This window comes from Manacus vitellinus, unplaced genomic scaffold (genome assembly GCF_001715985.3).
Source record: "Manacus vitellinus isolate BGI_N305 unplaced genomic scaffold, ASM171598v3 scaffold_17_pilon, whole genome shotgun sequence".
NCBI classification, from domain to species: Eukaryota; Metazoa; Chordata; class Aves; order Passeriformes; family Pipridae; genus Manacus; species Manacus vitellinus.
The window spans coordinates 2774105-2800696 of record NW_021939256.1 but is presented as its reverse complement, the minus strand read 5'-3'; the positions used below and the strand labels follow the sequence as shown (position 1 = coordinate 2800696).

General features: G+C 46.9%; 1 protein-coding gene and 1 long non-coding RNA gene across 3 annotated transcripts in view; one reads left to right on the top strand and one right to left on the bottom strand.

Moving 5' to 3' along the window:
- NR4A3 (nuclear receptor subfamily 4 group A member 3) overlaps positions 1-15987 on the bottom strand; it is a 29617-nt gene extending 13630 nt beyond the window's left edge. The window contains exons 1-6 of one of the 2 annotated variants that reach the window (XM_029958883.1): positions 15652-15987; positions 12991-13152; positions 9516-10402; positions 7166-7295; positions 6042-6214; positions 480-679 (exon numbers count right to left, since the gene is read on the bottom strand). In XM_029958883.1, the coding sequence (XP_029814743.1) occupies positions 480-679; positions 6042-6214; positions 7166-7295; positions 9516-10400 (1388 nt within the window). In that variant the 5' untranslated portion in view covers positions 10401-10402; positions 12991-13152; positions 15652-15987. Of the gene's footprint in view, positions 1-479; positions 680-6041; positions 6215-7165; positions 7296-9515; positions 10663-12990; positions 13153-15651 lie in introns of those variants that run through there. The other variant, XM_029958884.1, reaches the window with a different exon arrangement.
- Positions 15988-19183: 3196 nt separating this feature from the next.
- Positions 19184-21943, top strand: LOC108639179. The gene is made up of 3 exons (XR_001920312.3): positions 19184-19514; positions 20799-20882; positions 21782-21943. It is a non-coding gene; the product is annotated as an uncharacterized LOC108639179 (long non-coding RNA).
- Positions 21944-26592: the final 4649 nt, after the last annotated feature.

The following is a 26592-nucleotide window of genomic DNA, read 5'->3' as shown; positions in this document are numbered from 1 at the left end:
AAATAGCTTCTCGCTCTACTAAATGACTTGGCATTAAGAATTAAAACAATCTGAACAAGATTTTAAATCATCTTCAGCTCTTTCAAAAGGGACAAAGATGTGCATGTGTAAAAGAATGGGGAAAAGAAAAAAGCTTTCACACTGAAGGTGCTTTTCTATAGTTCATGCTTATGAGTATGAAGCAGACTTGTTCAAATAGTATCTGAGGATCAATTTTGATTACTATGTAAAAAGAATATGGGGGAGATCAAATAAAATGAAGCACATTAGCGAGACCTATGCTTTCTTTTTAAATCACCTTCTTGGGTTTTTCTGCAGTGTAAAACAACTTAAACACACTTTGGAGGCAACACGCTGATTTTTTGTGCTTTTTTGGTACAATTGACCATGTTCAAAGATAGTGCCATATTTATTCCTTAAAAATATTTAGATGGATGATTTTTCACATCATCTTAAGAGGAAATGAAATAAATAGTTACCTGATGGAGAGTCTTAGTACAAACAGCTCCAAAAAAGCTGATTCTATGAGTAATGTCTGATCTTCTTTTGGGAGGTCAGTAAATCCTGGGATTTTTTCTGCCCAGCCTCTAGTTATGTCAATGGAGGCAGTCAGAAGATTATAGAATTGTTGTACATGTTCTGCATCTGTGCCTGCAGCAGCCTGATCAGTGGAACAGTACTAAAATGAAAGCCACAGAAAGCAACGTTATATGCATTTAAGGGCATTCTGTGAAACATACAGCATTATTTGCCCGACAACATTTCCTTCTGTGGCAAAGCTGGTATTATTAACAAAGACATAAAAAGTAGGTCTACATCTATCTACTTATTTGGCTACCTTCAGGCATTTTGCTATTCAAATATATATTGCAAAAATATTTCCATGTGTATAGAAGTATTTTCAAATTTATAACTAAAATATAGTATCACGTTTTAAAAGTACCTACATGCTATTAGTAAACAGAAATAAAAACCTGGTGGGTAGGATAATTTGCGTCACAGTAGAAGAGGAACACTATTTGGCTTACTACAATTTAAACAGTTTTCCCATTGATGAATTTGTCTCAGTATGTCAAAAATGCAGATTTCTTCCAAAACCTCTCAAAGTGCATTTTATCTGACAGTGATAGAGACACATAGGATAAATCATGTTTTATCTGACACATGCAGCATTGCTTCATTTGAATACAGAATTGGTTCAAAGTAAACCAGCTGCCCCATATCACCTCTTTTCCTTCAAATTGAAGCATTTGAGGTTTAGCAGAACCTATTATCCTGCTTATGTGGCCATAACTCTTCCAGGCTACCATTTGACAGTCTCAGCTTGTTCAACTTCCCTGTGACACTCTGACAGTTCCCTCCCCACTATCTCCTACTTCGTCATCAGTGGATTCCTGTCACCCCTGTGACACTGCTCTCCTCTCTCTTGGCAGAAAATACAATGGGAGTTTCCGTGGCTTAGTCTGATTCTGTGCTTGGAAAGCACTGCTGGTTTTCTGAGCAGGTGCTGAATAGTGTGGCATTTATTCTAACAACATCCTCACCATCAGACATCTGGTGGGTTATTTCTGGGAGAGATTTCATACCCACTCTCTCACAAGGACTCAGCCAAATAAAGGTTAGGGTAGTCTCCATGGCTAAAAGTGTGCACACCCTTTGGAAACAATGCAGTTAGGTCTTGAATCCATCAGCCTTAAGGTCACTCTAGCAACTCCCCAAGCCAGAGTAGACGCAGAAAGATGCACAACCCTTTCCCAATCAGTAACAGTGGGCTGGCAGCCTGGGAGGACATTATTATAGCCATGCCACTTGGGCTGCAGATATCACCCAAGTTGCTAACTGCAACCCAAAAGTCACCTCTGTGCAGGACAGAGAGTGGGGGGCAGCAAGCACGTCTTGGGTAGCTGTCCTGTTCTCTGCCTCTCCAAGCTGGAGCTGGTTGCTGTTGGCAGGTGAGGGATGAAGGACACAGTGTCAAAGTTGCTGACTGATGGGAGAACCACAGCAATCCCAGAGACCTCTCACCGTATCTGGGGCACCAGTACAAGTCCTTAATGACTCTGTTTTGCTTACCCAGCACTAACAGCATGAGTTTCTCATGGTAAGCTCCAGCTCACATGCCTAGTCAGCTAGTGAAACACGTGCAATCCTTCTTCTAAAGTACATGTGGAGATAAATTCTGCCCCAGCTACTCCAAAGGATTCTGTGACAGTGAGGCAGGTAGAGGGCACAATACAGAGAATATGGGGAGCAGTGGTAGAAAAATCTGTATGCTGCATCTTTTATATGTTCAGTGTCCCGCCTGATTGGAGCATTTGTGGGTGCTCAAGCAGCATGAACCAACTACTCCTGGCACTGGACTGCAGCAAGATGCACTGAGATAATTAGGGGGTAGAAAAAGATAATTTGATTTTTCAGAGACTATGCATGTTCTGGGCCCTCTTAAAGTGAAGTTGCAGAGCAAGCCTCGACAGTGTTCATTTTGACTCTGAGAGATACACTTTGCTGTGCAGGACTGACCTATGACTCCTTCTTTCTACACAGGGAAACCAAACAGGCTGATGGAAACTCCCGCCTCACCTTAGCAGTACACCTCATGTACTGCTAAGGCAACACACATTCTTGATCCTTTGAGCAGTAAAGAGGAAGGGAAAGGAAAGGAAAAGAAAAAAAGTACTGCCCATTGTGAACGGGTTCATTCTAAATATAACTCATCACAACTCAGCACAATTATGCCAGGTGTTAATTTGTGCCCAGTAGTTATAAAAAATTCCTTTAGCAAAAGTAAGGCAAAGTTTTAACATTTTCTAGTGAAGCTGAATGCTGCATTATGTCGCTTAACTGTGAATGCTACAGTATGGTATGCCCCACATAGGGCTCTGAATTAAATGAAATTCATCTAAAAAAATTATAAACTGTATTTGTTATTATAGTCTAGCCCATGAGAGCGATTTTAGAAGAAAGGTAAAAAAAGATATGGAATTGCATAATTTTTAGCTGCTGCAATATGTCACCACTCACTACAAAGAGTTAGCACTTATAAAGAATAGTTAAAATAAAATATTATTTACTTGTAACAGGCTTATGAAGATATAAATAACCATGAACAATATGTATGGTTCAGTTTTATGCACCAAAATCTGTGGGGTTTTTGAATGATTATTTCACTGAGAAGAGGTGATATTTGACCTAACTTGTGACCAAGACAGCTGGTAAGCCTGCCCTTGGTCAGGAGGCGAAAGTACGGAAGGGCTACTATCTGCATTTCTAAACCTGCCCTGTGCAAATTGGAGGCAAACCGGGAGAAAGTCAGAAGACAAAGCTCTGCCTCACTCCCTTCCCCAGAGCTCCTCTGGGAATTAAATGAAATCCGACTGTTTCTTGAGGAGGGGGTTGCATGTGTAGCAAGCAACATTAACTTGTATGTTATATCTAAAGAAATTTGAAAAGCCCAGTGTTGGGAAGCCCGGTAGCACAACCTAGCTCTACCCGTTGCCTGCTTTCATCAGTCCTTCATCGATGGCTACAGCTGCAAAAGCCTAACAATAACTTCTCTGCACAGAGGAGAAGCTCTGCTTATTTTTCCAAAAGCCAAGATACGTGCTTAATTTTGTGGCTGGGGAAGGGGGGATTGTTGCCTGAATGCTTCACCCCCCTCTGAAAAGGCAACCATTTCTACTTAAGCTGGTGTCTATTCTCCATGAATAAGGGTGGCAAAATATAGGGTCAGTTTCTCATCTCACTTACTTAAAAGTGTGAACTCAGGGAATTGTACTAGTAAACAGGCGTGAGACCAGACTACAGCCCTTGGCAATTGCCTTTTGAAACCAAGTACCTAAATATACTACTGCTCTGGACTGGTAAGTTAAAACCAGTGCTGAGATGAAAAGCAGCCATGTTCTGAACAGAATTGCTTCCAATATGTTTTGGTGAAATTTTGTAGCTTATGTAATTTAGTTTTTGGGTTGGTTTTTTTTTTGGTTTTTTGTGTGTGTCTGTGTCTGTGTGTGTGTGGGTTTTTTGGGAGGGAAGGGATAGACATTTCCCTCCGAAACATTTATCAATATTTTTAAGAGAGTCAACACACTACAGCTTGTAAACATGAAGACCATGCTAAACATTAAGGTCATATCTGCAGAAGTGTCAGGACTGATTCCAAAGCCAGGTTTCCAGATCTGCCTATTTGCAGCACTCAGCAGGGTCACAACCTAACTGAACATGCCATAAGTTAGTCTTTACAGGTACACAATTACTCTTCAAAGGAATTTTTTAGCATTGCAGTGTGTTTATGGCATGTCTTATTTAATTAATCTTGTTTTTTACACAGCATTTGTTAAGATTTCCCCTAACTTTTCAAAATAAGTATATAAGGGTTTATGAAAAATGTAAGAATCTATTAATTTCTTGTAGAATATTTTGGTGTTTTCAGTATCACTGGACATAACAGACTATTATATATTTTATTGTAAAGAAAAACTTAGATATTAATATGTTCTAACAGACAATCATACTTAACCTTTTAGATACCAAGACTAAATTAATATACTGTCAATCATATGCTTCCTGTAATGTCCAACAGAATTGTTCAGCAATTAAATCTATGGGCTGTTTTCATTAAAAGAGGAATAATTACTGCAGGATAAAGAAAAAAGTCATATAGAAATACATAGTTTTCTTTTCAGTTTTTTGTAAATGCAAAAGAACTTTATATCAATAACTAAATAAAAACCTATGGTTAGATACTGCTTTCATGGCTTGGGCTAATATATGTCTGCAATTCTGTGGAACCCAGCAGATTTCTGTCAAAGAGCACAGCTTGTCACACATCTTAGTATTAGCAGAATGACCCCCGAGATATTCTGGGTCAGTTAAGGTACATGGAAATTTGGCTAATGCATTCTACCCCTAGAAGGCTGTCAGATGTTGAACAGCTAGATTCTTAATAATAACTTGGAAAATTATATGATTTAATACTTACATATTAGCTTGAAGGAAATATATTACAGCATGCTTAAAATTACTAAATTATATATTTAAGTATAGTCTAAAACAGAATAATGCAATTTTTATATATTGCAATCAAATATGTTTTAGGATTAAATATTACTTAGCAACAAGTGATAAATGGTCAATGTATATATTGTCTGAGTATAGCTGCTATTTTTTACAGTCTCAGATGTAATCATATTTCATTAAGGGGAAAGAATCTGATCTTATTTTTCCTTAGCTCTGTTTTTTTCTTTTCTTATATCAATGTGCCTAAACAATTTATTTAACAAGCCACTTCAATGCCCTGTATTTTAATAACCATAGAACATTTTTATCAGCTTTCAAAATATTCCATGAATATTTAAATGGCAACTGTGATACATTAAAGAACAAGGGTAAATAAATATACAAACTCTGGTAAAGCTTTGCTGAGATACTTTTTCAGAATTTTGATTTTAAAAGGTATTTTTTTAAAAATGTGAATTTAACTGAAGAAATATTCATGCTGGGGTATCCAAAGCCAATCCTGGTCCCATTTAAATAACAGCAAAATTCATACTGATTTCAATGGAAATGGTCTTATCCATCCAGGTCCAATCCATTGTGCAGCCCTTATATCTGCATACTAGGGAAATACTATTAAATTTTATGCTTCAGAACCTGGAAGTTAGGATATTGGACATATGAGTACTGCTCCTGAGTTTGGTAGGTTAATCAATCTCATTGCCAGTGTTTTGGCACAGGCTTTTTGCAACAAGAATGCTCTATTTATCCACATATTTTTGCTTTCACTCACCCATCAAATATACTGCATATGATTTTGTGATTGAGATCCTCACAGTGAACAGTTACTAACACTAATTTCTACTGCACTTCCATTCCTCTCATTGTCCACCTGTCACAAAAAGACAACGACTGGCTGGACCAATTTCTACCCTCATCCAAATTTCACACTTAAGTTAATTTTAGCAAAAAACAGCCGGCAAGTAGAAACGCAGTTCACAAATCATTTGTAAGCGGAAAGCAAACAGTGAAGGAAAAGTGAGACGTACTCTTGAATAGTCAAGCTCCCTGGGCGTGGAGTCGGTTAAAGCTCGTACGAGGGCATTCATCATGCTGATGGGAGGAGAAGGTGGGGAGGGCTGGGAGGGTTCTTGCTGTAAGGGGCTCTTTGGTTTGGAAGGCAGCCGACCTCTTCTCCCTTTCAGGCTGTCAGTACGGACAACTAGGGGGAGAAAACCCCAAGAGAATCAGTTGTGAAAATACCAGCAAACAATGGATCAGAATGAACACCCTGCTTTTTTTATGGTAGCCAGCACAGCAAAAATAAGGGTGTTCTCCAGTTTCAGCACATGCTCTTGATGCCTTCAATTGCAAAGGAACACAAATGACACCAAAACTGTGTCAGACCTATGACCATAAGCAGCAATGTAGCTGCTTACTGAAAGCCCAGCTGTGTTCCTGGTGTCCGTGCTTTGCTTGCAGCACGTCTGTGTGCCCGTATATGTGTGCCCATGACATTCCACTGCTGAAAGAAACCTGAATGTGAAACATAAATTTTAGTGTTCCTACTACCAGTGTCCTTTTTAAATGGCAGAGTCGTTCATTCAAAGTAATTTTAGTTTTCTTGAAGCATTTGAATACAGTCACGCTATACAGCTCATATTATCCATGTCAGTATTTGCAATGGGACTGCTCACACAATATTACTCACATACTTAAATATTTGCAGAATTTGGACTAATGAGTTGATCCTGTTTCCATTTAAATTAATTGCAAATTTACAATCAGCTTATGAGAATGAAACAAGATCCTATGTCAAAATGCACACAATCCAGTGCAGCCCCCGGTGAGATAACAGGGGGAAGCCAATAGCATTATCGAGCACCATCCAAAGTTAATAAAGGAGACATTTTGACCAGTGTCAAATTATCCTCTTGTGACCTTGTTGTTCTTGAACTCTGGGGTCTATAGTCTAAATATGATAATAAGGGTGAAAAGCAGAAAATCAATACATTATTACATATAGGCATATTTGGGGTAAGTTATGAATCCCAGTACTGTTGAATTCATTGTAAAGACATCCATGTTGGCATGTGTGCGCACACACACACACACACAGATTCATTAAACATAATATTTCAGTTTCTGGGATGATACTAGCCATAGTCCTTACCTTCTTTAACCATGCCGACACTGAGACACTTCTGAAATCGGCAGTATTGGCATCTGTTACGACGTCTCTTGTCCACTGGACAGTTTTTATTTGCCAGACAAACATATTTTGCATTTTTCTGAACTGTTCTCTGTGAAAATGCAACACAAGTATAGTAAACTGATTGTTTCTTGAGCAACTTAGAACCTGACAAAATGTGTTTTAATTACAACATGAAAAGTGACAGTGCAATTCATATAATTAGATAAAATTAATTTCCTAACACACTAGCCTGCAGGAAAAACAATTTTATTAGTGTTAGCTGCTGACAATGAAAATCATCTAGGATTGTTCTGAAGCAAGTCTCTGGAGACAGGCAACTTTGAATGATAAAATCATATCTGAAATTACCAGGTCATCACATCTACCTTTGGGGATTAGATTATCTCCGCTTTTAATATCCCTTTGGGAACAATTTTCTACTTGGTTCATTCCCTTGATTATTGCTGACCTTATTAAAATAAAATCAAAATGATCTGCAATGTACTTCTCTTGCTATCACTATTGTTAGTCAAATACCACAATAACTGGTTTGGTTAGCCATTAAAATCATCAGGGAGAAAAATAAAAATACCAGAAACCCCTACAAAATATGTTTAGCTAAATATTCTGGGAAAGCTAGCCTGACCTGGGGGAAAAAAAACCAGACAGAATTATAGTGTAGTTATGTACATTTAATTAACTCTAAAATGATCTTGAAAAATATAGAATAAATTTAAAATATGTAAAAACCTGGTAAGCTTTGGAAGAATATAACAAATGTTGATGTAAAAATGTATTGTGTTTCCACACTTAAAATCAGATATAATAAATAACAATAATCAATAAATAACATCAAAAAAGACATTAACAAGAAAGACAACAGGAACAAATTTATCAACTCAATGTTCAATATTAAATTTTCATTCAATATTAAATTAATGCATAATACATAAATTTCATAATTTGTGTTCATTATCAAATAACAGCTTCAATGTACTAAATATAAGAGACCCAGCAAATATTGTTCATTGTGATTTGGAGCTGAAAACAGTTTAATTTTGCAGAATAAGCTCTAGATACTGTTACAAATCAAGGATATGCTATTAATTGCCACAGTGGCAGGTTTGGGCTCATAAGAGTTGCTATTTCCAGGTTATTTGTGTTCCCTCTTCTAGTTATATTTAAATAACAAATCAGTTTTATAGCAGATGTGTATGTTACCATGTTGTCAAAGGATTATTATTAAGTAACATGGCCAGCTCCACCTACAATAATAAAACAAATATTGTAAACCCTCCCCACAAATATTTTGGGACTGGTTTTTTTCCCCGTTGTATCTTTTACCACAACAGGGGCATGACTGATATCTTAGCAGTAAGGAATGTACCAAATCAAACCCAAATGTATCAAATCTTAAACCTGCTGCCCAGAACCATTCTACCAAAAGTCTATCCCAAGCTCTTCACTTAAGCCATTTTTGAAAATAATGGTGGAATCTGAGCTCAGACTGCTGAATGGAAATTACAAAGTACCCAAATCTAGGAGCAAAAGGGCGTATTCAACTCCTAAAAATGTAAGCACAAAGTTTCCACTGAGAAACTGCTTTAAGTTATTTGTGTTGCTATTCAGCTGCAAAGCTGCCTTCGTTGCAGAGCAGGCACCAGGACTCTGCATGGTGCTTAGTCACTGCTCTGCAATCAGCTTTCCACTGGTGAGGGCTCACTGGGCTCCTGAACTGAAGGGTAACAACGAGGCAGCAACCAAATGCAACTAGAAGTGCTTGGGTTTGTCCCATATGTAAAACCAGTTTTTTCCTGGTGCTGACCCACCCTGCAGCCCTCCTCACCCCAACTGCCCCAGGGCAACAAACGGCACTGCTGCCATCGCCTAAAACATCCAGTGGACTCTGCGCTTTCAGGGTTTCTTTTCTCACTGAAAAACAATGTTTAATTGGACTGGGTGAGTGAGTAAAACCCACGTTGAATGTACTCCAGGTGGTTTCATTACAGAATATAAGCAGTTTATAGCTCAGACAGGGGTAACCCGTGCTCTGTTGAAGGATGCTGGCAGACCAGAGATATGGTTTGCCCAGCTCACTGCCATGTCCTTTTCTCGGCTAAAACTGGCTGATCCTTTTATCCTACGGAGGGCTTGCTTTGGCCTTTTTCAAAAACTTTGGGTGGGTGACCATTCCACCCTGCTGGGGGGCCTGAGTTTTAACACACAGTGCCCCTGAACCCCCAGGTCAGGACCAGGAGCATGCAGGGGCAGGTGGGGAGGGAAGTGAGTTGGGAGGAAGTGGGAGGGGAGGGAACGGCAGAGCTCTCACCTTGAAAAAGCCCTTGCAGCCCTCGCATGTCCGCACCCCGTAGTGCTGGCAGGCGGCATTATCTCCACAGACGGCGCAGGTGCCTTCCCCAGACGAAGAGCTCCTGCTGGGTGGAGACGGGAGGCCACTGCTGCCACTTCCGCTGCTCTCACCCATCAGGCTGGAGGTGGCTGCGTTGAGGCCGAGCGGTGAGAAGGCTAAGGAGGCTGGTCTTTTGGCCAGGTGGAGCCCGTAGGAATGGCCCTCCATGGGAGCCTGGCTGGCGGTGGGTCTGTCAGAGCCCAGGGGCAGGCTCAGGGAGGCAGGGTCATAGCACATGTGGGCTGCCGCGGACGGAGTGTGCGGAGGCGAGTGCTTGAAGTGGAACAGAGGGAAGCGTGGAGGCACGGTCTTCATGGGAGTGGCGTCCATCAGGTGGCCAGGAGGCAGGCAGGTCTGCGTGGGCTGCAGCGGAGGTTCGTCCCACAGGCTCTGGTGAGCGGGGAAGCCGGGTGTGGTGGGAGTGGAGGGTGGAGATTGCTTGAAGTACATGGAAGTGCTGGGCATCCCCTCATCTGTGGATGGGGGCAGTGAGGGCTGGTATGGGGACAGCCGGGTGTCTTCCATCTTTATGAGGGGCCTCTGGCCAGAGGAGGCAGATTGCATTTGGTAGAGGCAGGAAGGCTTGAGCTCATAGCTGCCAGAATAACCCTCCATAAAGGTGCTGAAGCTGGGAAGGGAGGTGGTGGCAGTGGCAGTGATTTCGGTACTGCTCAGGTCCATGGTCAGCTTGGCATAGTCAGGGTTCATGATGTCTGAGCTGTACTCCGAGCCATACGCGTAGGTCTGAGATGCATAATTTGAACCGGGTGGTGAAGGACTATACTGCGCTTGCACACAGGGCATATCTGCAAGGGCAAAGGGGGACGTTAACAACAAGCCCAGTGCACCAAAGCCATGGCCTGGGCCCTCACAAACTTCTTTCCTAGAAGTTCTCCCACAATTCAGAGCTCAGTTAAGACATCCAGCTCCCGTTTTCACCTGGACAGAGGGCATTTAAATTAGCCTCGAGCCTTTGCATTTCAACAAGAAATATGTATCAGGGATCGACTAAGCATTAGGTATTAGGGAGCCTGCTCTCATCCAGTCACAGGAGAAACTCAATTTTATACCAGAGTCAGTGAGAGAAGAATCCATCTCAAGCTGCCCTACATCTGCTGCTTAATATACATAGGTGTCAATGAGAATTAGATAAGCAGAATGAAGAGTTTATGACTCTAAATCTATCTCAGTATGTGTGCAATCATGCTGTAAAATTTTCATGAAGGGTAAATGAGATTATCAAATGCATAATATTAAAAAATATATTTATTTTAAAAGAAGAAGCATCTGTATCGCATATCAGAGGAATTACTCAAATCACAGGGTTTGCTACTCCCGACTTGCAAGGATCAATTTTGCTTACTCAACTCTGGGCCTTTGAAGAATATTTCTGATCAGTTAATAATTGAAGGTTGCTGTCTAATTAGTAGTTTTAAGGCTTATCTGTAGTAGAATGTTATCCTTAAAAAAGCGGGAGGTACACCATATCCTTAAATTTGCAAAAATAAAAAGAATGTGGTATTTCTGTTTTTATGGGAAAGCAAGGTTGAGGCCACTAATAGAGTTGTTTTTATCCATTAGTCATAAAAGTTAATGTGGTTCACTGATAGCTGGGATGGTTGAAGCAGCACAGTGCCTGGCTATAAAGATCTGATTGTTTTTTTCTTTTACATTTCCTACTGGTCTGCTATTTCATTTGCTGGTCACAGGAAATAATGGACCCAGTTCTGCAATTCATTGAGGTTTGCCTGACTAAACACTGTGAGATTCAATATTTTCAACCCAAATTAAAAGTGTGTTGTGTATTTTGGTTCCAAAACAGAGGAATGAAATGCATCAATTAGTATAAATTTTCTCACAAAGAGAAAAGTAAATATGGATAAAATGTATATCAAAATTAAGTGCAGTTCATCTCTTCTTAATCATGGTAATTTATATTCCAAAAGTACTTGAGAAGTAATTCATGCTAAAAAAAAAACAACAAACCTGCCTCGAAAATAATGAGGTTTTCCTCATTATTTTAAGAACTCCTTTCACTTACAATTTTAAAATATTCATTTGAGTCTGGCATGCAGGAATCCAAATAATTTGTGTTAAATCAACTTTTAATTCTTTCCTGCCCACTTTGCAGATAAACATATTTAAACTAAGTACCAGATTTCAATTATCATGCTGTCACAAACCATTTAGATCTTTCTTCTTCTCAAGAAAACATTAAAAAATGAGAAAAAAAATGTTGCTGTTTCCTGAATTAAGACCTTCCTGCTCATAAATCCAAAAGCTTGAAGAAAAAAGCCGGACAACCCTTTCCCAAGCCTTGCCTCCCAACGTTATTTATATATTATTCTACTGTTCTCTTTTTTTCCCTATCAATTTCTGTCCATGCCATTCCACGCACACACATTTCCTGGCAAGTCCTATCACTATCATTTGTTAGTTTAAGGACCGTCTGTTAAAACATAGCGATTAGTGTTTAATCAAATAAAAAGGGAAAGAAATTCTTTCCACACCTCTCCACTAAAAACTGACTGAGGAACACAACTGAGTGAGTGGACAGATAATGTGACAAGTGGACATGTGGATTCATGGCTTTATGAAGGAATAAGGGTTTTTTGCTAGCTCACAAAGTGAGCAGGAGTTCAGGGAAACAGATTATTATGCCTTTTTTCCCTGCATTTTTCTGAGCATAACAGGGTTATGTCACTGAATTCTGTGCAAAGTGGAGTGAAAAAACAGAAGTCTAAAATAAGTCTGATCTGAAGACTGAAAAAATATTCCTAACCTAAAGGTCTGGTCTCTCCTGGCTCTGTGGGACTCCTCCTACCTCGCTCTTTGCCAGTGCACTTGACTAATTCTAACCCTTACTTTTCCACTTAGGGCAGCAGTATTAATTCCCCTGCAAAGCAAATAACCTGGGGTTTTTATCTTCTTTATCCAATAATATTAAAAAAAGAGAAAAAAAGCCCCACGAGAGGTGCACTGAACAGCAACCTGTCATCAAAGCCCAATGAAAGGGTAAAAGAATCGGGATAGGGACACTGAGAGCTATTAACATACTATTCTGCTATCTTTTCGAGAACTTGAGGTAAGGGGTGCCCAGTTTAACGCCAGGCAAGCTGGGCTCCTCAAAAGGACACTCCCACCCATCTTCTCCTTAAATCTGGCACGTCTTTGGCGGGGGGCTCGCAACCCCCGCGTGCCCAGGCACGGCATCGCCAAAAGCGCTGCGCCAAAAGGCAGCCTCTTCCTTCATCCTTTCGGGATTTAAACGCCCCGCGACGTCGGGGTCCTATGATGCCAGAGGGACGCGGGAAGGGTAGGGGCCGCGGCAGGAGCTCTCGCAACCCCTCCCTTCTCCCCATCCTCCCTCTCCTTCCCCGGGGCGGCAGCTTACCTGGCGGGTATCTTGCGCGCTGAATGGTGGGGCTGGAGGTGCGGACGGAGGGCGGCGGCGGGCGGCGGCGGCGGCGGCCGGGGGTGGGTGCCGGCTGGGACCTCTCTGCGGGGGCGGGCCCGGGCCTGGCCTGGGCGGGGGGGCGCTCTTCCGACCCGGGCTCTGTCCGCCGGTGGCGGGGAGACAAGGCACAGTCAGAGGGTGGCGGAGCCCAGGGGGTTAGAGGGGCGCCCCCCCACCTCCCCCCCGGCGAGGCGCTCCGGGGGGACATGGGGGGACTTCCCCCGCGCTCGCACGGCAACCCCCCACCTCGCCCCGCGGGTGGGAAGGGGGAGCTGGACGGTGAGCGCATTCCTGCCGGCTCCCGCTCCCTCATCACACAAAAGGCAGAGAGCACCGGGCTGGGACAACGGAGTCGACAGTTTGTTCTCCGAGCGAGGAGCCTGGGGAAGGCAAGAGGACAACCCGGGGCGGAGTGACTACAACAAGCGGGGCATCATCCCCGAGCGTCCACTTTCCCGCGAGAACTTTCTCTTGTTGGGGGGCAGGGACCGGGTGTGGAAGCAGGCTGGAAGTTTCTATTCAAGGTACCGGCCAGACGTGGTTACCCTGACATCCCGGCTAGCCCGCGGTGTCTCCGGGCTCCGCTCCTCCATCGCGGGCGCGGGGCTGGGAGCGCAGCCCCGCCGCCTACCCCCGACCCTCTGGATCCTGCGAGCTCGGCCGGGGCTCCGCGGCAGCCACGAGAGATGCGCGGCCGCGCCGGCCCCTGCCTATGGGAGCCGCTCCCCGGCGACTCTCTCTCCTTGTCTTTCTCTTGCCTTCCCCGCGCCCCTCGCCTTTGAACCCCCGCCAGCTCCCGGGATGTTAAGTGCCTGTCAGCTCATCCCTTTTTCTCCCGAGGGTTTTGTTCCCTCCCGAGCTCCTGCGAGGCGGCTTCCCGCTCGGCGCGGAGCGCCCTAGGGCTCCTCTGCCCCCCCTGAGCCGCCGGTTACCTAGAGACACTCGCTGCGCTTTTAACCACGCAGCACCCCTCCGGGCTGCCGCCGCTCGAGCCAGGAGCGCAGGGCCGTAAGGGCTGTAAATTACGAGGAAATAACTACCCTTGTCAAAGCTCTTTTCTTCCTCCATGCACTTTACATTCAGCCCCGAGTGACACCCCTCCCCACCCTGTAATACGAGGAGGAAACCGTGAAATACTCCATTGTGATTGTGACTTCTTCAGGCGAGTTTCGAAACCTTCATTTACCCGGGAGGGACTGCGGAGGGGGAAGCTCCATTCAATTAAAAAGTTTCGAGCTCGATTTCCACCGCCGGTAAGCTGGCGATTTTTTTTTTTTTTTTTGGAGGGGGGAGGGATCGCCCCGAGCCGCACGGTCACTCCAGCAAATATCCACGAGATCGGGTGAGATTCACCTCCGAAGAAACCGTCTGGTCTGGTTTAGTCCATTGTTTTTTATCGGGGCTTGACTCCAGCATACAACGGTCTCCACGGAGGAGAGAAAAATAGGACGAAGAATGTAATCGAGTGAAGCGGCTTGGATAAAAGTTAGCGATTCATTCCCAAACTTTTTTTCCTGGAGAAAAAAATCCTATCCCAACACACCAGCCTCCCTATATAAAACAGCGTTTTCCGCCCTTTCCCTGGGAAATATCCTCGCACGGAATCCATCGTATCCAAAAATTGAGAGTTAAGTAACAGCGTTTTTAAGTAGCCGCGCTAAGGTGAGCCGCATCTCCGCCCGGGACAGAGTATCGCGATAATGCTGCCCTGATAACCGTCCCCCGACATAATATCACAACCCAGCGCCCGCGCTTTGTCGCCTCTTTCCAAGATTGAAACTTCTTTCGCAGCTATTAAGGCGAGAAGGCAAAGGCGAGAAGCGCCGCCGGGGCAGGGAGCGGGGCAGCGGCGGCGGAGCCCAGCCTCTCCGCACGGTACCGCCCGTGCTGGGGCACCGCGGCCCCTCGTTAACGCTCCTGACCTCCGAAGGGAAAAATGTACATTTCCTAGGAGCAGATGCCCGGCAGACGTGCCGAGCAAACATCCCAACTCATTTCAATAAAATATGTCACATTCCAGCAATTACCTCTTGGGCGAGCTCTTCGGGCTGCCGAGGGGGGCTGCTGACTCCCAAAGTGAGATATGCTCAACCTGCCCCGCCGTCCCCATTAGACAGTTGAACTTGTGCAAACAGAACCACCTATTTCCCAAGCGCGGCTAAAGGAAAGAGACAAATTGCTGCCATTCATCACCGGCGCTGTAAACTCCCCGCCGCCGCCGGCAGCATCATTTCCATGACAACAACTAGCAGAAATACCTTAGTATCACCGGCTCCGGCTCCCGCTCCTCTCAACCACAGCCCTCCCGTTTGCGAGGGGCAGCGGTGCCCCGGGCACGACGGGAGTTGCCGAGCCGGCAGGGAGTCTCGGAAGTCGAGCGACAAATGAGCATCCACGGGGAGGATGGGGGAGGTGGGGGGGGAAGGTGAGGGAAAAGTTTCAGCGAGAGCCCGGCACGGCAGCGCGTCGGCTTGAGCCACATCGCCGCCGCCGGCATCTCCCCAGCATCTATCTACCCCGGCGGCACAACTTTCACGGAGTGGGGACACGCCGCGTTGTCCCTCTCCCGTAGCCGCTCCCGCTCACTCGCATACGTACTCGGTTGCTGTGGAGGTTCCGTCTTTACATCTAGTTTGTAGGTGCCCGCTTCCTTAAAGGCGCGTGTAGGCGCTGTCCAGCGGCAGGACCCGAGACACAAAATCCCTCAGACTCCCGGTAGCTGCAGGTCCGGAGGGTGCGTTATCCCGAGGCATGGAAAAGGATTGCAAAAGCCTGAGGAGCCAGGAGCCCGTCCCCGGGCGGAGGGAGGGAGTGAACAGGCGGGCGGGCGAGGGATGCCGAGCGGCCGCCGCCGCCGCCACCGCGATGTGCCTTTGTGTGTGTGTGCGGCGGGAGCCGGGCCGGGACCTGTGCCCGTGTCCCGGTGCGAGTGCCCCGAGGTGCGCGTGTGCCTGCGCCGGAGAGAGGGGACGGAGGCGCCTCTCTGCGCTGCTCTCCCGCTCCCTCTCTCTGAACGTCATTTATGTGAGAGGAGCCCTAGCGGCCTCTCCATAGAGCGGCTGGAATGCGAAACGTCAATAGTGACGCCATGGGAGCCTGACGCTACTGACCCCCCCGCCCCAGTGTGCGCCGCGCTCCCCGCCGCACCCGCGCCGAGCCTGCACAGCCGCGCACGAGCCGCGCCGAGGTGCGGAGCCGCCGCAGAGCTGCGGCAGCGGACGGGTGCCGGCCGGCCGGCCGCCTCGGGCCGGCAGCCTGCCACAGCCTGGCGAGTCGCTCCCAAGTCAAATTTATATTAATTATTATTATTATTATTATTATATTATTAGTTATTATTATAACAACGTTAATATATCTTTACTGAAGTGGCTCAAATGAGAAGAGCTTGGCTTAGTTACTTAGTTGCAGTTTCAGTATGAATTATTAAAGGTTTCTTTCACTTTTTTTCACTTTTTACCTTTTTCCGTTTGTTTTTTTTTTCATTTTTACTTTTTTTTCCTTACTTTCTTTCCGCCTATTTTTCCCTCTTCTACCATCTTTTTTTCTTTTCTCCCCCCTTCTTTTCTTTTCTTTCGAAACTTTCCAGTGCGCAGGAGCAAGGAGCAGGTTGCGGGGAGGCGCCGCTCACAGAGCGGGCACTCGTGCGAGCGGCCGTGAGAGCGTCCTGGCTCCCGCCCGTGTGTGCCTGTGTCTGTCAGTCTGTGTACCTGTGTCTGTGGGTGTCTGCCTGTGTCCGTGTGCCTGTCCGGGGCACCGGGCTTGGGGCGGATGGGCCCCCCGCCGCCTTGCCCGGTGCCGTGTTTACATCCGCTGCCGGCAGCCGGGATGGCCGCGGCCGTGCCGGCCAGTGCCGCGGCTGTGCCTCGCACGGAGGGGCTCCGCCAGGCGAGCTGTCTCGACGGACGGGGACCGGGGCGGGCGAGGGCGCCCGCCGCCCGAGGAGGAGCGACCGGCGGCGGTGGCGGGCACTTTCGCTTTGCCTCTCGATGCACCAGCCCGCCACCGGCACAGCCGCGGAACCCGGGAGGCGAAGCTGGGGCTGGCACAGCACTCGGCGGACGCCGCGGACCCGCGGTCGCGTCCGAGACCGGGATCCTCTTCCCGAGGCGGTGCTCGCCGTCCCCCTCGCGGGTGCCGGGGCGTCCCTCCCTCCCTCCCTTCCCTCCCTGCCTGCCGGCCTATGCCGGCGGCGCTGCCAGCCCCGCTCCCCCCGCGGGGGATCCCGCCGGCTCCCCGCGCGGCCGCGCTCCCCCTGCAGCCGCCGCCGGCCCCCGGCGGGGCCCCGGCCCGCGCGCCCACGTCACCACCTCGTGCCGCCGCCGCGGCCAATCCACGCACAGGACCGACGGGCCCCGCACGGCGGGGGCGGGGCGCGGCGGGACTGACGCACGGCGGCCGCGTCATTGACGCAAGCGCGCTGCTAAATTTAGCGCCGCGGGCCCCGCGCGGGGCGCTCGTGGATCGGCGCGGGGAGGGGCGGGCCGCGGCCCATTGCGTGGCGGCGGCGGGCGGGCGCGCGCGGGCTATTTTTGGCACATCCCCCCCCCCCAACTCCCCCCCTCCTTCCGGGTTGTGATCCGGCCAAACCAAATATAGATGCGGGCGGGTATTTATAGCGCCGGCGAGTCCCATTGTCGTGGGGCCACGCCCCCGCCCGGCTTCCTCTGCGCAGGGGGTGGAGTGCCGGGCAGAGGACGGGGGGGATCCCGACAATCACCCGAACACCTCTCTGGCAACCCTTCCAGAGAGGAAAAGCCGCTGTTGGACGCTGTCGGAGGCCGTCTGACCCGACTCTCTTCTCCCACTCTCCCCCCTCCCCCCTAAAAAAGGCGTGTCGGACCGCGTTTGGCGGCGGGGCTTCCCCTCCGCATGGCCTGCTCGGGACGATTACCTCGGTGCAGCGTGCTGTTATCCCATCGCATCCCATCCCCATCCCATCCCTGCCTGCCCCACCCGGCGAACCACTGTTGACATTCCCGACCCGCGGCCAAGGGCCTGCTGCGGTGAAGCAGCGGGAGGCTGGGGAGTGAGGGGTGGAGGGTGGCGGAGGAGCTGGAGGCTGGATCACCCCCCTGCCCCGGCGGCGAGTGGACGCGCGGTTGTTTCCGCGCGGGATGCCCCGCTCCGCGGCCGTGGCGGGATACCCCCTCCTGACGCAACGAGCGGAGCAGGGGCGGCGGCGGGCACGGCGCATAAGCGCCGCGGTGACCTCATGGCAAGGAGCGGCGCTGGTTGGGAGTCCTCCCCCCGCCCCCCCCTGCCAAACCAGCCCTCCCTCCCCTCCCGCTTGTTGAGTAAGCGCCGGGAGAAGCGAAAATGCCATGACGGGCCGGTGCGCTCATCCTCGGTGCTGACATGCCGCGACAAGGGAGATTCCCTTTGATGCCGCTGCCGGCGTGGGCGGCTGAGGGCAAGGGAAGGGAGAGAGAGAGGGTGGCACTTTCCGCCCACCGCTCACCCCGGGCACCGGCCCTGATAAAAATACTCCGCTTTCCATGCTGTCATTTCTCCTTTGCATCTCGGCCTCTCTGCTGGGAAAGGGACTCCGCGGAGCGCCTCTGCCCTCCGGGGCCACTCACCCCCCCCTCCAAGCGGGCTACCCCCAGGGGGATTAAAGCCCCACCGTCATCCTGAAACTCGCAGCTCCTCACTGAGAGCGCGTGCGAGAACAAAACGTCGGTGCCAGGTCGACGGTCCTAGAAACAGTATTGCCTCCCCCCTCCTGCTTTTCCTCCCCCGAGTACTCCGTTCAACTTCGCAGCTTCCTCGAGCTGTTCCTGTCTCCCACGACGTGAAAATATCGTCATGCGAGAAGGCTAAAAAAAAAAACCCCAGCCAACAAAACCCACTCCAAACCCAAAACCGGTGGCAAGAGTGTTTTGAAAGCCTTTAAAATAATCTTCGAGGCGCTATTTAAAGAACTGCTACACAGGAAACGGGATATTTGGAGAAAATGATTAGAAAGTGGCGTTGAGAGCGCTACGCGCTTCGGGGAGATGCGGGTGTTGCGCAGGGAGCCGGGCGCTCAGCGGCAGCGGCGCTCAGCCAGGCAGCAGTTCCCTCTGGGGAGAGCACGGTCTGCTGTCCTGCAGTTGTTTGTGACGCAAGAGGTCACTCACTATATGCCGTGTGCTTCCCAAGCGGCGAAAAGGAAGTTCTTCATGCAAGGAACTCCCAATTATTAAGCATAAACACCGAAGCGGAGGGAGAGATAAGGGGCCAGGAACAACACAAGGCAAATTGTCTAACTGATGCGTACGCAGCTTGATTCGCTGATTCGCTGGAGGCGATGGTGCAGGAGTGAGGGCCAGCGGATGTCGCTCCCGGGGCTTACTGCTTAACTCAGGATAATAAAACCGAGCACTGCAACAAGGGGGGGGGGGGAAGCCTGCTGCAGTGTGAAGGAGGCCTTGGGAGAAATAAAGCTCCGGGAAGTGTGGAAGATTGTCAAGTGACATTTGGTGGGTGCTGCCAGAGTTGGGGAGACTGATGGTTACACAGGGGCACTGGGAGCAGACAGTGTGGAGAGGCTGAGGGGTTTCAGTGCCCACCCATGCATTTGCATTTATGGCCAACTAACTTGATGACAACTCCTTATCAGAATTTGCAGTTGGCTTCCCCAAGACCAGAACTTGTACAGTCCAGGCCAGTCGTTAGGCTGCAAATTTCTGGGGTCAAGGCAATGAAAATATCACTGGTTTTAGGCTTTTACCACAGGATACCCAAGTCAAAAACGCAATCCAGAAATCCTGATCAGCTGCCATCTATCTGAAGGCACCTAAATTGGAGAGTGATAGGACATGGGGGAATGGCCTTAAGCTGCAGAAGGGCGGGTTGAGATTAGAAGAAATTCTTTACTGTGAAGATGCCAAGGCACTGGAATAGGTTGCCCAGAGAGGTTGTGAACTCCCCATCCCTGAAGATATTTGAGACTAGGCTGGATGGGGCTTTGAGCAACCTGGTGTAGTGGAAGGTTTCCTTGCCTATGACACAGGAGTTGGAACTAGATGATCTTTAGGGTCCCTTCCAACTCAAATCATTCTATGATAGATTCAGTAGTGCCACAAAAATGACACCTAGTCTAACCTCCTATGCAAAGAGTATCCCCTGGGGGTTTTCTTTATAAAATTTCCTATCTTCCTCCAGGGTGTAGAAACCAACTGTTCCTCTGCCTAAATGCCACCTTCTAGGAAAAACCCAAAAGAGGAGTCAGTTGGTGCATCCAAATTACACAATAGCTCAGTAGTTTCAGCACTTGCACAGAAAACAGAACATCCATTCACATAGTTTGTCTGGGGCAGGGGGCGAGGGTGGGGATGGGGAAACTCAACCTACATTCCCCACCTCCCAGGAGATTGCTGTAATCCCTGCATCGTTCTGGGTGGTATCTCACCCACCTGTTTGAAGTGGTGAAGCCACTTTCAGGTTTGTGTGCAAGCGCTGTAGTCTAGTGCTTCAGGCTGTCTGCTGGGATGGAGGAGATCTGCCTATCCATTCCTGCTCCAAGTTTGGCTTGTGTTATTTTATATTACACAGCTATAGTATAAAAATACTATCATGGGCCTTAAGCGAACTTTCTTGCCTGACTGAGCACAATTTCTATGTAAAAGCTCCTTTTCCCCTCCATACCTTCCTAGGCAACCAATAACCTGGTGATAAGGCCATTCTCTCACATAAAGGTCAACGTGGATATGAGTCTCCTAAAGGGGAGAAAGGAGCTGAATCACAGTTCTTCTGTTTTCTAGGAAGTGGTGTAACTGAAAAAGCTACAGAGCCAACAGAAGATAGTACCCACCTCCTTCCAGGTCTGTCTTTGAAAAAGCTCACAGGTGAGCATCTTCAAGGTAGGGTTCTAATACCCTGAGATTTCCTGCAGTCCTAACCTATGTATCCTTGCTCCAGAGGGGTGGGATTTGAGATATAGCCCATACCAACTTGTTGCAGTAAGTCTGTTTCGTATCCTTTTCTCACCCTGGAAGCATGTGAAGAGTTAGATGATTAATTTGGATTTCTGAATTTGTGGGGATGGGACACTGCAGTTTTTAAGCTGATCATCCTAAAACATCATTGGATTTAGGTCTGAGTCAGAATCCTGCCCTTCAGAGGAAAATTCAGAAAATAAACGTAACAGTTTCTGGTGCTGATCAGGGCAATTAAAGTCTTGAAAACAGGATGTGATCCTGGTCAAAATGACACTTAGCTGAGTTTGATAGCCCAGAACAGCAGCTCTGCCTCAGCTGCCTTACATGGTTAGGCCAACAAGTTTCTAGATGTGAGGTAGCGTGCTACAACAGGTTGTCAGGACACCCAGTTTATCACTGCTGTATTTCCAAACTGAAAGAGGAACTTATTCCACCTCCTTTGCTTGAAAGTTGTCCTTGTCAAATAGAGGTCATGATGGGGAAGAGGAGAAGGTATATCTTAGCCTACCCCCTGCCAAAACTGAGTCATAGTCTTGACTAAATTAAGTCTCAATCTAATCTAGCCTGCTGTCACACTTTTACAGTCAAAAAGTTTATCTTTTCTTTTCACAACTAGTTGAAGAAATGGTCGTGTGGTTTATGCTCAGATTTTCCAAATGACTATAACTGGATTGAGGCCATGCATTGGAAATTTTTGCCCCAAAGGAAGAAATTTTGAGAAAGATTCAAATGATTCAAACCCAGTCTTTTATGAATGTTAGAAATATGCACAGTATGCTTTGTTCACAATAGCTCTGTTTTCCCAGACAGAAGCTCCACCAACTGGTGGAATTGCCCTGGAATTCTGCAATACCACAGATGGGGAGGCTTGAATATTCCTGGACTGACTCAGCCTGTTCACTTTGCCTGGCTTGTAAGACAATAGACGATTCTTTCTTGCTCGTGGAGATCCAAAATTAAAAGTAAAGGAGGTCACATATGAACAAATAGAACAATCGCCTGTTAGAGAAACCCATAGACTGAACTGTGATCATATTAAGCAAGAGGAGCTGTTGAGAGCATAATTCCTGCTGACCACGTAAGAGCTGATTAGGAATGGGAGAAGCCAGGACCAGACAAGGGTCAGACATGCAAGCATAGCAGATTATTAAACAAGGAGATGAAGGAGCATTCAGAGGGATCTTAAATTAAGTACATTAATTATGTAATAATGAAGCATCTTTAAACTGGATTTATAATGGATACAAAAGAACTGCATTTTGCATTGGCCTTGATACTTTCAAAGGGACAATCCTACTTGATTGTGCTCACTTAAAGAAAAATTAGAGAGGGGAAGAAAATAAAAAAAGCTCAAGCTCATCTTACCCTAGGCAAATATCTCAAAGACTGTAACGTTTATTACAGAGAGATGGATTTTAAAAAAGGATCAAGGCCATGGGGATGGTTTATAATATTTTAAAAATATCATAAAATTATATAAGTTAATAATTAGTTAATATTTTTAATAAAAACTAACATTTCCTCCTCCATCTTGTAAGTAGTAAAATAATGGCAATTAATAAAATAATAGCAATTATCATTATTATTTTTATGGCTTCCTTTTGAGCCCTTCATTTCTAAATTTAATTCTTGACTGGATTGAGAATCTTTATTCCTAAGAAGGAGTCTCTTTACTTACCACATGGAGTACTACACAAACACAACTGTAAAGAAAATAACAAGTTACATCAGATAATAATTTAGGCTTGTTCTGCAGGCACTGCCTTTTTGGCAGACTTTCTGTTTGTGTTGACAAAGGACAGCTCCTCAAAAACATCAACTTGTTATTTATTTACTTTTCCTAATATCTTTCTGTGAGCAGAACCTTTTCAATTTCATCTTCTTTTTATTACTTTGTCTTTCTGGTTACCCTGTTTGTTTTGCTCCTAATGATCTCCAAATCATTTACCTATGTCACCAAGCATTGCGTTTCATTTACTGTCTCTCTCACCTCTTCTTGGACTACATTTTCTCTCTTTCCTACTATTTCCCTGTTTGTTCTTTGCCTTCTCACTCCTGTGCTATCCGAACTGCCCATTTCCAAGAACCAAGGGGTAGCACTTCTTCAGCTGTGGTAGGATGAGGGGTTTGAGGAGAGGAGTGGGAAATCTCAGCTGCCAAAGCAACTGACTGTCCGGGTTTGGGTTTTGCTTTGTCTCTGTCCTGGCTTGTGCCTTTGTAGAACTCCATTTACCTCTGCTCTGTTTCCCCATCTGTAAAATTACAACAGGGAATTTAGGAAATAAACGTATAGAAATGAAAGCTAATTATTATTATTGTTTATGTCTTACTAATGCACAGGCCTCAGACCCCTCAATAGCAATGATTCCTTTTTTTTCCTCTTATATAAAGAAATGAATCATTTACCTGAGAGGATCTGGACTATTTCTTTCAGGCTTATCATATCTTAAAGATCAGAAGTGGGCACTAGTATCACGTCACAGGTTAAGAGAGTTTAAGCATCAGCTTTCTTCAATCATGTCTAAACCTTCTGGCGTCTCTGAATCAGCTGAGATACGCTGTTAGAGTGAGCTGATGAAATCAGTTCCATTTCCTCCCCCCTGCCCTTATACAAAAGAACAAATCGTGGTGTATGCACTCTAGGCCTGAACTTACAGCCCTGGCTCCAGGAACAGGGTGATGAGCTCAGAGTCTAGTATTTGGGGTTGTGAAAATCATTTTGAAATCCAAACTTGAATGAAACTGGCAAGTCATGGCTGCCGCAGCCCATTGCGGGCTGGAAATGTCATCCCTGGAGCTGTGTTACACAGGCTGCTCTGTGCAGCCCTCTGGAGATGGTGGGAGTGAGGAGTGCCAAAACAAACTTACAAACACAAGGAGCAAAGTGCACTGAGCACAGGTGTGCTGCTTAGGTGTTGTGGTTTAACCTGGCAGGTAGCTAAACACCACACAGCCGCTGGCTCACACTTCCCATCGCCCTCCCCTCCCCCAGCAGGATGGGGGAGAGAACTGGGGGGAAAAAAGTAAAATTAATGGGTTGAGATAAAGACAGTTTAATATGAGAGAAACGGAAGGGAAAGTACTACTACTACTACTACTACTACTACTACTACTACTACTACTACCACCACCACTAATTAGAATATACAAACCAAGCAATGCACAGTGCAATTGCTCACCACCTGCTGACCGATGCTCAGCCCGTTCCCGAGCAGCGCACCCCAGCCAGCTTTCCCCCAGCTCTATATGCTGAGCATGACGCCATATGGTATGGAATGTCTCTTTGGTCAGTTAGGGTCAGCTGTACATGCTGTGTCTCCTCCCAACTTCTTGTGCACCCTCAGTCCACTCACTGGTGGGTTTGTGCGAGAAACTGAAAAGTCCTTAACTTAGTGTATGCACTGCTCAGCAACAACCAAAACATCAGTGTGTTATCAACATTATTCTCACCCTAAATCCAAAACACAGCACTATTACAGATACTGGGAAGAAAATTAACTTCTTGCCAGCCAAAACCAGGTCATTAGGGAAGCTTAACTCTTCTACCAAAGAGCAGGAGCCTGCTGCCATTTCTGCAGAAAAAGCTGTGAGGAAGGCATAAGGGGATGCTATTGCCTCAGACTCTTCAGGAAAGCATTTGAGCTTGGAAATGTCTTGGAAAGTCAATCTTGAAAATTGACTGTTCCCTCCCATTTCAAGGAGGCAAGGAACTTGACAGTCTCACATTATAATTGCACGCTACGCAAAAACTTACAGGTGGAGTACTGTATGAGACAGTGATGTGCTTTGAATAGCAAAAAGTTTGAAATACCAAGCAGTGAAAGTCAAACCCCTCTAAATGCAGTTTTAGAAAACAACCATCACTGCTTCTGGGGCACCTGGAGCAGAGATCCAAAATTACTGAAAGGATATGTGTCTCAATGATGGACATAAGGGGGAGAATGGCAGAGAAGAGAGATTCCATGCCTCCTCTTCTGCTTGTTTAAGTTACCCTCTGAGTGCTTGAGCATCGCAAAGGCAAACAGGAAGCACTACAGTGGAACTGAAAATCATTGGAGTTGCTCACCACTGCACAGATGCCCCAACTCTGGCAGTGTCCAAGGCCAGCTTGGAGGGGCTCTGAGCAACCTCGTCTAGTGGAAGCTCTCCCTGCCCATGGCAAGGGGGTTGGAACTGGATAATCTTTAAGGTCCCTTTCAACTCAAACCACTCTATGGTTTTACGATTCTATGTGTTTATCTAGTAAAAGGACCTCCCTGTTTTCAAAGGAACAAAGTTGTAATAGATTCTCTTTAATTCCTGTGATTCTGACAAAGAACACCAGCAAAGGTCTTTGCAAAGACTACTTAAAGTCATCATCATCCTGTATAGTTTTGGCCAGTCTCAATTCTCTGCCTTACGTGAAGGGAATGGAACGTCGCACAGCAAGAGAATTAATGTTTGAACAGTTCCCTATTTTCTACTAGGATATGTTTTGTATTTTTGTAATAAATTTGTTGGGGATGATGAGGCAAAAGCTTTGTCACGTTGCAGTTAAAATTAGCAAGAGAAACTATTTAGAAGTTCTGGGCAATTTAAAAAGCAAATTTCATTCTAATTTTCTCTTTCCTTCACCAAATCTTTCATGTGCTGAGTCCTAGAATAACTCTGGTGTTTTCACCCTACCAAAATTCCCCACTGATCATTCTGCACAGTTGTGGTTCCATGCTAGGGGGAAAAAAAAGCTTCCTTCCATCTGTTCTAAATTAAATATATTTTCTTATTATATTTCCCTGCTTTATTGTTTTTTGTTGCTGATGAAGTAGTGAAAGCTAAGTTTTCAGTATTTCTACCCTTAAGAGTTTAGGCAATTCCCTTTATTTTCCACGCTGCTGCCCTCAAATTAAGCTGTACTATTGTGTTTCAACAGACAGGTAACACCACTGAGCTTCTCCTTCTTATCGTTCATTATACTTGTTCCTAGCACGGTATTTAATAATGCCAAGAACCTGAAACACTATCATAAATAGGCTTTTATTAAAAATGGTGACATTTCACGATCCATTCCTTTTTTAGCTGTCCGGTTGGCTCTTCAATCGCTTCGCCGTGGTACAAACTTTTCTCGAGGGCTCCACGTTACCTGCAGGGTCACTGTCGCCCCAGCACACCCCATTAAGCTCCGTTTCTCTCTCATTTCTGCTCACGCGCTGCTTTCGGATTTATTTTTTCTGTTTTTAAACTTCACCGGCGGAGCCGCCGCCGCTTCCCCACCTACCCGGCGAAATCCGTGCCGTGCGTGGCGAGCGGTGCAGCCCCGTCTGGGCTAAGTTAAGCGGTGGTTCCCAGGCAGAGCAGCCGCAGGGCGCGCCAGCTGGGACTGTTTGCTTTCACCCCTTCTTCCCACCGTTCACCGGGGGCCGCCTCGGGGAGGAACGTTTCCCACTTTCTTTCCCAGGGGCTCTCCCCCTTGCCCCGCCGTGTCCCCCGCGGGCGCGGCAGGTGACGGCGGCGGCGGCGGCACGCGCGCCCGGTCCCGTGACGCGGCGGCCCGGCTGAGCGCCGTGACGGGCGGCGGCGGCGCCAACAGGTGTCCCCGCGCCGCTTCCCGGGACACCGGGGCCCTCCCGGCTTGGAAGGG